We start from the raw sequence: 12,535 nt of genomic DNA on the forward strand, positions 1-12,535 counted from the left end.
TCCCCAGATTCCGAGCATTATTTTTATTTATTTATTAAAAATGTTAATTTTAGGCTTGGAGAGATGGCTCAATGGTTAAGAGCACTGGCTGTTCCTCCAGAGGTCCTGGGTTCAAGTCCCAGCACCCACACGGCAGCTCACAACTGTCTGCAACTCCAGTTTCAGGGAATCTGATACACTCATACAGATATACATGCAGGCAAAATACCAATGTACATAAAATAGAAGTAAATACATTATTAAAAAAATATTTATGTTGAAGCAAGGTTTCATTCTGTAAAACAGGCTGGCCTTGGACCCACAGAGATGTGCCTGCTTCTGCCTCCCAAGTGCTGGGATTAAAGGCAGATTCCCCACACCCCATCAATCACACACACAATCACACACCACACACAATGGCAAGGATCTGGGCTTGTGTTTTGCTCTACACTGGTGAGCAGTGTTTCTGTCCACACCCTCCAGCGGAGTTACTCATCAGTGTGACATTTGGTGGCACTTTCATTTCTTCCTGTGCTCAATTAAAGGGCTTCAAGGAACGACGTTTTTTGCATCTAACAGCCTCTTTGCAGAGGTTTAAAAGCATCTACGGCTGCTCACTAGACAGAATCTTACAGCGTAAACAGCAGTGACTCACAGACTTTGACCTTCAACAAACAGAATCACTTTTACTAAGATCTTAGGAGCCCAGAAAGACAGAGGGTTGGGGGAGGGAGGAGCAGAGGGTCCTCCAAAGGGGCCAAAGGAGTGTGGGGCTATGAACCACCTCCGCAGAGGGCTGTAGAATCAAGACTCACTGTCGGATTGTGGACTTCCAGAGCAGGAAGGGACCTGAACGACCACCCAACCTGACCATGACCCCAGCATTTCACCCCATAAAAAAGCAATGCCTGCCAGTTAAATCGGCTCATCTGGAATTTGAGTGCATTCGGTAATGTATATATTTAGGGATTTTACAACGTTTACAAAGATCACAAGAACATTAATATATATTTGTATGGGACTCAATCATTCTGTAGGAATGAATGCATTGTCCCCACAAGATCTGACCCGGGCATAATCATCGAGAACACTCTGCCTTCTTAGAGGCAAGCAAAAGCACACACGAGCTCTCTCTAAGTGTTCTCAAAACAAGGCATCTGTGGATACTGAGGGTCGTCACTGGACTGACTCAACGTTCCACGAGGCTTCCTGTATTTGTATGGCACCGGGTTACATAAGGACTCTTTCACGCAAGAATAAAAAGTGCTTGAGCAGTCTGCCATACCACGTGCCTCCCTTTTCTTTCCTTTCCCCTTCCTGCTCATTTCCTTTGTTACCCTACAGTTTCTTACATTTTCATACCTGTACCTGTATGAGCTTGAGTATCTCCATAAAAATCTAAGACCCACCAATGAGAGATAAATGTGCTAATTTGCCTTTGTGGGACTGACTAAAATTGCTCAATATGATATTTACCTCCAGTTGCATCTGAAGTGTTGAGCCTCCTCCATCTACTGCTGTTTTTTGGGTCTATGGTTTTAAAAGTAGTGATAGAATCGATGAAACAGATAGTACTGTATGCCTAAATAATTCCTTCAGCCCTCCTCCCTCCCCTCCTTCTCCCTCCCCTCCTCCCTCTTCCTTCTCTCATGCAGGTTTTCTTTCTGGACCTATATGCTTATCTTAAGATTCTTAAGAAGTCTGTGGTGAAATGACAGTGGACATGGACGACCTTGACAAGGAAGGAAGGAAGCTATACCCTCAAGAGAAGCACTGCAGACAACAGCGGAGTGACACCAAAGCCTCCTCTGACCTTGGGGAAAGCCTTGGTGTCTTCAGGGCTGGATCTCTCTTGTGGTTTCCCCTGTACAAATGACCCATGCACATCACAGGGATCCAACCTCAGAGGGCTGTCCTGAGAATTATAGGCAAGCAATAGGATCTGAAAACACTGCGTAGAGGAAGGACCAAGACGGTATGCAGCTAAGGACAATTCCATTGCTTAGAAGTTCTCACCCCCATCCTGTTTCCTCTAGCGGTCTGAGGAAATTCAGATTTTTCTGTAAGGTTTTTTTCCTTCTTTGCCCCTGACCACTCATCCTGAGGTTTCTTCATTATTAAAGCCAATCTCATGTACAAGCAGAATAATGGTATGAACCACCATGCATCCACTCACCCACATAATCACCCAATACCTCATGGCTAACCCCATATTACCCCATAGCCCATTCCTCTGTCACTAAACCTGTTTTGAAGGGAATCTGAAACACACTCCTGGTTGCACAGCTTTTGAAAACATGCAAGCCGCAGACAGTTGCTGTTTTGCTGTTGTTGTTACGGTTCTGACCATCAAACCTTAGGGCTTTATGCACGCTAGGCAAGCATTCTACCACCGAGCCGTGCTTTTAGTGCCCATTTTCTTTTGATCTGTGTGCATGTGTGTGTATGGATATGCTCGAGCATGTGTATACAGGCAGAGGACAAAGGACAGCTTTGGGCGTCACTGCACTGGTGCCATTTACTTTGTCTTCTGAGATAGGGTCAGTCTGGAACTGGTCTGGTACTGGCCAAGTAGGCTAGGTTTGTTGGTCAGCAGGTCGCAGGGAAGTACATCTCTGCTGCACGGGGATCACAGGTGTATGCCATGACCCCTGGGGCCTGGGGCCTAAACAGAGCGCATTAAGACTTCGCTATCTCCCCACAGCCTCTCCATTTTATTGTCTTAATTCAACAACCTCGATGTAAATTATTATAGCAATAAATCCAAGGCAATGGTGGAGGTGTACCCAGGGACAGGCAAACGCCTAGAAATGGATGACTTAAGAGGAGACAAGAAGTTAAGGCAGAGGTGAAGCAGGGCTCTCGTTGGGAAAACTGCTACATGCGGCAGTACCAGCTGGGGAGAAGGGCTGTTTATCCCCATCATGTTCATGGGGCTCTACCCTAACTCCGAGTCTTTTTCTACCAAGGGAAGCACCGCCACTTGCTTCCCATTTCCCCAGCCCTAGTGAAGCCTCCGGGCTCCTCCAGTCCAAACACAGCTTCTCACCGCTTTGGCCTTCTGCTGCACAGAAGGCGCTCGCTCGATGAACACTTGTACTCTGCACGGGTAAGCGGTGAAACTTTCATCATCTGCCCTGTATCCTAATGGGGTTCATATGTGCTTCTCCAAGGGAGAGGATGCTGGATGTTAAATCACCGCTGTATACAGCACAGCGGATGTATTTATCTGTACATCGTAGGTGCCCCAAGGAATTCCATGTAAAATTTGGGCAGGCTAGCGAAGTTTTAATTGGTAGAATCTTACCCTCCCTCCTTGGTTTCTTGTTAGGAGACCACATTTGGGCCTTCCAACATAATTGAAAAAAGAATCTGGGAGTGAGTTTTCTCTGTCGAAATGACATAGCAACACCTGCCTACTTACACCCTAAATCCCAATTCTGCCCCGTCTCCCAAGGGGAAAGCAGCACTGAGCTGCTGTCCACAGGACAGGATTACAGGCACGAATCCGAGACAAAGGTTCTCTTAGGCTGTGTCTGGTCATTAATTAGCACCTGGAAACTTCAGGACGGGCCCATTAGAGCACTTCATAAACCTTTGATTCTAAATGTTTTCCCTCAGCCGTGATTGTGATTCTGAGGCAGCTCTCCTTGTGAGCTGGATGGAGGACATTCATTCCTTAACATTTCTGAGGCTCATTAACTACTACTCTCTCCGAGTGGCTCATTAACCAGGCCATTAGGGACTCGGTCTCAGGCAGGCAGAAGCTTCCCCTTGCTCTTCCCAAACTTTTGCGGGAGGGTGGGCTCATAACACCGCCAGTGGCGTGTGGCTGGCAGCGCGGCTACTGTTGAGCCGCGAGGGGGCTGAGCTCACTCACCTGCTATTCTCCCAATGGGCATGGCGTGCTCTTCCGGTGGGGACATAGAGACCATGATGTGGTTCAAGTAAGCCAGGTCCTCCCGATGAGACAGGTTGATGGGCTTCCCTTCCCGATTCATCCCATCCTCGGAGTGCCGGGACTGTTTGAAGTCCACCGAGTGCGAGTGCCGGGGGTTCAGGATCAAAGGGTGCATGATGGGGCTGGGCATCAGCTGGATGACTCGAGTGCTCTCCTGCCAGGGGCTTGAGGGCAGGCAGTGGTTATTCTCTACAGGAGACACTGACAGGGGGTACGCCTCCTGGTGGTTGTTCTCCTGCTGTAGCCTTGGCCCCTGGGTTTTCTCCACTGGCGAGAGGCGGCGGTTCATGTTGTCTAGGGGGGACCGCTGGGGCCGCTGCTGTTCGGGGTCAGGAGAAGGCCTGTGGTTTGTGGTGATGGGTGACCTGGGGCGATGTAAGAGTTCGATGGTGGGAGGGTTGTGGTGCACGCTCTCCGCTGGCGTCCTGGGTGTCCTCTGGACACAGTTATCTGTGGGGCAGAAGAAAAGACAATCACAGACCACCGCGAGTCTGCAGCCCCACGACCTCACCGTTGCTCTGTAGGCAGCTGGACTGAAGCATGGAGCCTCTCTCAACCCAGATCCCTCTGTCTCTCCCGTGGCTCAGACAAAACTCCAGAGCACACACTTGAATCGCCTTCCTACCCCGGACAAGCTAGGAACGTCCATCAACATTCTATCTGGCATCTGCCAGTGCCTGAAAAACACGAGGAATCCAATGCCCTTCTCTGTCTTCTCCTCAACTGACTCCTCTGTGTAGGTTTCAGAGGTGAGGTGTTTTTAGGGGTTCCTCTCCAGTTGCTCTGGTGACCTTAAGCTTTCTTTTCTCTATCTCCAGGTATTGTTACTGCAGTTAGCAATGGCGATTCACGATGACTCTACTCTATGTCCTGGGTTTTACTATTTAAAACTTGGATCATTCTTAGGAGAGACATATACTCTATACCCATTTCACAGATTATAGAAGTGAACCACAGACAACTTCCTCACACCACGTGGCCAGTGGGTAAAGAATCAGAATTAGATTCTAAAATCTGCAAGTACTACAGTACTTGTCACACAGACCCCAGGGACAAAAATCATATACAGAAACCTGCTCTCAGCAGCAATGACTGAGGTTTTTGTAGAATGGTGATTTTGTACTTGATGGAGCTTTCAGAAGCATGTCCCTTAGTGTACAGATCATCCTTATAGCGGAAGTAGGAAGGGAGGGCTCCTTATGGCCCTTGGATTTACACGCTGCTGAGGACACCCGAAGTGTCCACAGCTCTAGAGCAGAAAAGTAGCTGTGGGGCTGGGCTGAGGACAGACCAGCTCACTGGAGATCTGGGTTCCCTGCTGAAGCTCAGGCCAGGTATCTGCCCACAGAAATATATGAGCTAGATTTAACTTGTACACATCTATCATCATGGGACACCCTGGCCACGGGTGTTTCTGAGGCAGTCTCAGCAGCAAAATGAGCACTTTTTGTTGATCCCTATTCTGGCTACAAACTTACTCATTGTTCTAAATGTTAAAACAATGCCAAAGACATCACTTTTGCCTATGTGAGAAACCCAAGAAAGGGAAATGGGACTCTACCAGGGTCAGAGATAGAGGTGGGGGCTCATGTATCGTTTATATTAGCTTAGCATGAAAATAGCGATCTTTTTCTTTTTAAAATTCTACTATATCTTCCTCATCACTGGAGGCACTGAACAAAAGATATAATGAACACAGCATACAACACTCATAGAAAGGGAAGGCCTATTTCATGATTGCTGTATGATCTGATGCCACAGATTCAAGCATCCTTCCTCACTGGGACGGCTATCCTAGGACACTTATTACTATCCTAGATCACTAAATGGTAAGAGTTCTAACCAACTAGAAAAAGGAGTGAAAGATTCGTCAGTATCTTGCTGAAGACTGGTGCTCAGGCAATATGTTCTCTCAGATATGACAGGAACAGTAAAGGATTTAAAACCAGCCACCATTCACCTAAGAAAGAAAGAGGAGTTCCAGGTTCAATAACGGCAGAGTGGCCCTCTCAACCCAAACTTCCTACAGGAAGACTTCACAGAAAATGGACATAATAAACTCAAAAAAAAAAAATCCATGTAAAGATATTGGACAATGACTCCAGATGAAAACACAAGGAACTTTATTCTTAAATATATATCCATTCCCCAAGAGTACCCTCATCAGCGACTGTACAAGGCAGTTTGAAGATGAAAAGAACTCATGTGAGTTGTCAGGATGCAAGGAGGCAACAAAAATGGAGAAACTTGCAGAAGCCTTATCAAGGGCAGCATACCAGAGAGAACTTCCAAAAGGGCATGCTAAAGTTCTCTCACATTCTTGTCTGACTCCTGAACAATACACACCCCGGGGAGACTCAAAAGCAGGGGTTGTGTGGCTGAGAGGTACAAACAATAGCCCGGGCTCCTGACCACTGTAGTAGAGAAACAGGTCAGAGCTAGAGACTCACTAAGTTAAAAGGCTCTGTCAACACCCCAGCATGGCCACATGTTAGTGTAGAAAGCCCTGTGTTACACTACAAAGGGTCCTTACTGAGGGCTAAAGGCAAAGCTGAGACAGGTTTGTCCCAGAAAAATGTAAACCAGCTGCTACACGCTAGAAGTGACCGGTTAATAGATGAACTGCCTGCAAGCGTGAGGGTCAACACTCATCACAGGGATAGAACACAACCCGGAGTCTCTCTCAACATGCTAACTGTAAAGTTCCGCACCAACACAGCCTTTTCTAGACACAGAAGATGTGACCTGTTATTAAAAGGACACCAACAGAAACAGATTCTGCGGCAATGATGGGATTCGCTAAAGAGACTTTAAAGGAATTTAAGGAAGCTGTTAGCATTTCAGGGACACCGCAGTCACAATAAGTAATGACATACAGGAACTATCAAAACAGAAACTTAGAAAACAAAAATGAAGATTCTAGAACCAAAAAGTACAATATACGAAATAAAAGAGTAGACTGAACAGGGTTAATAGCATATTGGAGATGAGAGAGGAAATTAAAAACAAATTATGACATCAACTAATCAAATCTGCCTAAAGTGTACAAGGGAAGAGTGGGAGGGGAAAGGCAAGAGATAACGGTCAAGTTTAAGTAATTAGAGACACAATATGAACAAGAAACTAGAAAATTCCAGAAGCTCAGCAAACCCAAGCAGGTTACACACAATGAATGGAACTGCACACAGGCTCTTGATAGCAAGTACGATTAAAGTCGTAAGTCAAGGACAGTCTCGGGCAGAGTGTGTGGTGTAAGCCTGTAATTTTCACATTTGGGAGGCTGAGGCAGGAAGACTGTCAGGAGCTTCAGGCCAGTTTGGATTACATGGTGAATTTAAGGCCAGCCTGGGTTGCACAGTGAGAACTTGTCTCAAAAATCAGTGTGTGGGGTGTGAATCCTGAAGGCTACCTGTATGGGGTGGGCGAGAGAAGGTCAGGATAAGCATAACCATTGCTCATTGAATCCGGCCCCCAGAATCTGAAACTTGCTGAGTGTGTCTATATAATGCTGCCAGTGGAAAACGCCACACTGTGACATTTGTTTCATCAACAAAACAACTGAAAAACAACCCATCGGATTCCCTGCAGGCTACAAGTGTAGTGTACATATGAAATACAAAGAGAACTCATGTTTAGACTTGGGACTTACCACCAACCTGTCTCACCATAAGTCAACACTCCAAAATCCGGGGGAACAAAAAAACAACCAACCACGACCGCCACCACCACCACCGCCACCCTGCACCCCCAACCCAAATCTCAACCTTGGATCCAATCCTCTTCTAAGAGACAGTCAAAGCCAGCCAACACGCACCATGCAGTTGTTCAGTTATGACTGCTTGCTTTTAAAGAGGGAGCGGGGGAGATCCACCAACCACCTGCAACCTTGAGGCCCTTTCTAAGACTTTGCTTCACACTGTATATGGTTTTTTCCCAGCAGGTGACCACTGAAAGCGCGGGCAGAGGCATTTACTGGTGTGGAGCTGGAACACTGGCTTATATGGCTCTCATTTTATAAGCAGCCTTTATCTTTGTAGGCCTACCCAGAAGTATTTATGGATGAAATGATAACTCTAGGGAGGTGAAAAAGAGCCAGGTGGGGTACGGAGGGAACAGTTTGGTGGCGACAGGGTCTTGAGAGTGATGGTGGCCACATGGAGCTTCCTTAAAGAGTCCTCTCTTCTTCTCTATAGAGGACGGATAGTTTCTGTTAGAAAAGTGTTGTGTGTTCTTTTCTTTTGAGAGACAGGGCCTTACGCTGCAGCAATCCTAACTCAAAGGAATTGCCTTGCCCCGGTCTCCCAAGTGCTAGGATTGTAGGCATGAGCTACTGTGTCTGCATAAAAGTTTCTTTTAGAAGTCCTGATCTGTGTTGCCTAGACAGAGGTTGGAATGGCACATGCCACTTGGCTCATATCCCTTCTAGGGCACTGACTGTTCTTTTTGTAGCTAAAATGGACCTAAATTTTGCCACCCATAAAGACAAACTGACCGTGGTTCCTTTTTATTTCTCAGTGCAAGGTCACTGGAAAGCAATTACTCGGGACAGTTTCATTCTGGGTTACAAATATTTTCTAAATGTCACTCTTTGCTTAAAAGATGCCCCTCTTTACTTGAAAGACTATTAAGGATCATGGAGACCTTGCACTAGAAAAATATCCCATCTCCGGAATCCATTTCCCGTCTTCTAAATTACAAAACAGACGCAGGCGTTGGTCAATAATCTGGTTACCTGCAGGCTCTCTTTGATGTCTTGGCTTCAAGGCTGGGGTGTGGGTGGGTAGTTGGGGCAAGCCTTACAAGGGTTGGGAAGTCAGGGAGGGCTCTGAGAGGAAGCACTTTCATGCCAAGGGGAAAAGGGGAACTGATGTAATGTCCTGGGGAGATTTCACTCTCGTTCCTGCCCAGGTCTTCGGGAACAATGAAGGAGGGAGACAGGGCTCCAGATAATTCAACTCAGAGTGGCCTTCAGACTTTGGGTCCTGGGCAGGAACAAGATGTGGAAGAGCTTGATTTATTTATTTCTCTGCAGACACCACTGAAAGAGGAAGCATTTGATGAAGCTGATAACATTAATGGCAGACAAGTGGATCTGAGGGTATTTAATTCCCGGCTCCTGGTGGTCTGGGCACAACCGAAAGGTCTGCAACAAGACCTTCCAAGCTTTGTCTCAGTACAAAGCTTGCACCCACGGATGGAGTAGGCTCTGATCCTGCCCTGCTGCCCGTTGCTCTGTTATTCTAAGTTGGCAGCCGAGTGTGGAAACTTCAGAGGCCAGAGCCGGCAGGCAGAGGAGCTCTGGACACAGGAAACACACTGCTTTTGGACAGTGAGTGCATGAAATCCCTCAGATGTGGGAGTCTTCTGTCTCAGGTTGTGGTTTTTTTTTTTTGGGGGGGGTGTGGGGGAGGGGGTGGCCTTGATGTTTGTGCTTGGTAAGTTGCTCAACTGGAAAACTGGGAAACTGTCCATGCCACCCTGGTTCTGAAGGTCTTGATAGGGGAGGGGAATGCACAGGGAAGAGGGAAGGCAGAACTACATAGAATGAGCGTGGGCACTGAGGCACAGGAGGAAAAACCCTAAAGCCCAGTAAGGACTATTCACTCTGGCTGACAGTGTGCTTTCTGAGCACAGAGCTTTGTCTTTTTAAGTGTCTTCAGACACAGAGGACCCATTCTTTGAACCAAATGTAAAGCAGATCTTTTTTTTTTAATAATTTTTTTAAAGATTTATTTATTTATTATATGTAAGTACACTGTAGCTGTCTTCAGACACTTCAGAAGAGGGCATCAGATCTCATTACAGATGGTTGTGAGCCACCATGTGGTTGCTCCGATTTGAACTCGGGACCTTCAGAAGAGCAGTCAGTGCTCTTACCCACTGAGCCATCTCTCCAGCCCTAAAGCAGATCTTCGATGAGAACGAGAGTCTTATCCGCTTTCCTATCATTTATTAACTCCACCCCCAACTCCCACTCACGTGTGTGAGACCGGGTCTGTGAAGGCTAGTCTTGATTGTCAACTTCATAGGATATGAAATATCCTATGGCATATCCTATAGGATATGCAAACATACCTCTAGGTATGTTTAAGGGTGTTCTCAGTACAGTTTAAGTCAAGAGGAAGACTCTGAATGGTGGGCAGCTCCATCCAATGGGCTGGGATTACGGACACAATGACACAGAGAAGCAAGCTAAGCATCAGTCTTCATGTCTCTCTGCTCCTACTATGGATTCAACCATATCGGCTGCTTCACCCTCCTGCCAACGTGCTTTTAACGCCACAATGGACTGTGCCTTCACAGTGTGAGCCAAAAAGACTTTCCCTTTAACTTGTTTTTGTTTGCCATCTTGTCATAGCGATGAGACCAGTCTAACCTTGAAGTCACTACATAGTTAACAATGACCTTGAATTTCTGATTCTCCTCTTTCTATCATTTTTACTTGAATTCATCTAAACGCCCCAATTCAGTCACAAATAAACAATGAGGAAGTCCAAAAAGGTTATGGTAAACATCTCACGTTCATATATCCCATGTCAACATATATCTCATGTCAACATTACATGTCACCCTGCATCATCCCCAGGTTCCATGAAATGAGTCAGGGGATTCACCAGCCTCAGGCCACTGTGTTTCACAGGATTCCAGAGAGAACCACACCTCGGTAGTTTTGTAAAAGAGCCAAACAAAAGGCAAAGGCTCCAGTGAAACAACCATGAGGTGGAAGTATATTTCATACACACACATCATGTCTTCTTAGCCCTATTATTGGGTTCCCAACTGTGCCTTCCCACTACCAAATTCGTATGTTTTAACTTCCAGGCTCCCAGAAGGTGGCCTTTATGAAAAGGACATCCTTGGGGATATAATTAGCTAAGAGGAAGCCATTTTATGTGTTAGGAGGCTTCAGCCCACTGTGGGCAGCACCATTCCCTGGCCAGATGAATGGTCCTGGGCTATATAAGAAAGCTAAGTGTGTGCCTGGGAGAAAACCAGCAATAAGCACACCTTCACGGTTATGTCTTCTTCTTTTTCTGAAAGAAAAATAGGCCAAGTTTAGTGAAAGCAACAGGGTAGGCTAGCTATAAATCTTGGCAGCTGCCAGGAGAAGGGGGATGGAGAGGGGAAGGAAAGCTGCCGTTTGCAAGGGAGGGAAATAAGCACTCGTGTGGCAAAGTAAGAGAGGGCTTCAGAATACCAGAGAAAACATGCTTAGCCCTTGGGTCAGTAACCAAAAAAGGTATAAAGAGGAGTTAAAAAGAAAAGTAGTGCTCTTAGTTCTAACTCAGAAAAGTGAGCAAACTGCATGGCACAGTCTACACAGAACTGTCTGATGGCAGAGGCTCCACATAGCTGTATGATGGCAGAGGCTCCACAGAGCTGTCTGATGGCAGAGGCTCCACAGAGCTGTCTGATGGCAGAGGCTCCACATAGCTGTATGATGGCAGAGGCTCCATAGAGCTGTCTGATGGAAGAGGCATCACAGAGCTGTCTGATGGAAGAGGCTACACAGAGCTGTCTGATGGCACAGTCTACACAGAGCTGTCTGATGGCAGAGGCTTCATGTGACTGCCTTGCCATGCTTTTAGCATCAAGTTCCGGCTATGGACTTCTTTCAGTGACAGAAATGTAACCTGTTAGCTGATAACAAACCCTTTTCTCCTCTCAGTGGTTATTTTTATTTATTCGAAAATTTTATGTGTATGGGTGTTCTGACTACATGCCTGCCTGTGAACCACATACACACAATGCCTACGGAAGCTAGAAGGGGGCACTGGATCCTCTGGAATGGGTGTTACAGACAGTTGTTATCTGCCACATGGGGGCTGGGAACTGAATTTGGTGGGTCCTCTGGCAGAACAGCAAGGGTTCTTAATCAATGAGCCACCTCTCCAGTCCCAGTGTTTTAGGTCCTGGTGCTTGTCACAGCAACAGAGGGGAAACAGAATATCTTAATTAATCTTATTCAATATGACTGGTACCATTATAAAAAGAAGGTTGCAGACATGGACACACAGGAGGAATGCTACACCAAAGGCAAGGCAGGACCTCCAAGACAAGCAACACTACAGATTAACTGCCCACCAGACCTCTGTAGCTAAGACTGAGTCTTAGACCTGGTCCTTCCCTCAGCTTTCATGGAAACCAACCCTGACCATGGGCTTCCAGAGCAGGACATACTGAAGTGCTGTGTCTACAGCTGCCTGGTGTTGATGTTCGTTATAGCAGCCTAGCAGAATGCTACACTTCCCTGTCCCCAATTGCTTTTCTTCAAGGTTCAGTTTCCGCTTGGTCAGAGACCATCTACTGACCTTTTACCTAGCCACCTCTACTGACTTCCTCTTTAGGGCCTAAAGAAATAAATACCTCTGGATGGAGGGAATAGTTCAATAAACAATGAACTCTGGGCTTTTCATAAGCATTTGGTAACATGGGCTGAAGGAAACAAAAAACGGTTCACTGATCTTCCCTCAGGCCAGGCAGATGCTGCCTGCAAGTGGGTTGTCTCCTCCAGTAGGCCAGCATAGATCATCCACACATTTGCAGACACACTCAGTGGTGGAGTCGAGAGGCCTCTCTAGGTTTCAACACAGC

At 46.6% G+C, this 12,535-nt stretch overlaps 1 protein-coding gene across 5 annotated transcripts in view; it reads right to left on the reverse strand.

Annotated features, from left to right (window-relative positions):
* The window catches only part of Etv6 (ETS variant transcription factor 6), a 230,045-nt gene that overhangs the window by 15,525 nt on the left and 201,985 nt on the right, over window positions 1-12,535 (reverse strand). For all 5 annotated transcript variants that reach the window (XM_021164908.3, XM_021164907.3, XM_029478404.2 and 2 more), the window contains one exon: window positions 3,860-4,390. In XM_021164908.3, coding sequence (XP_021020567.1) covers window positions 3,860-4,390 — 531 coding nt within the window. The remainder of the gene's footprint in view (window positions 1-3,859; window positions 4,391-12,535) is intronic.

The sequence above is a fragment of the Mus caroli genome, unplaced genomic scaffold (genome assembly GCF_978045245.1).
Source record: "Mus caroli unplaced genomic scaffold, Mus_caroli_1 scaffold_7, whole genome shotgun sequence".
NCBI lineage: Eukaryota > Metazoa > Chordata > Mammalia > Rodentia > Muridae > Mus > Mus caroli.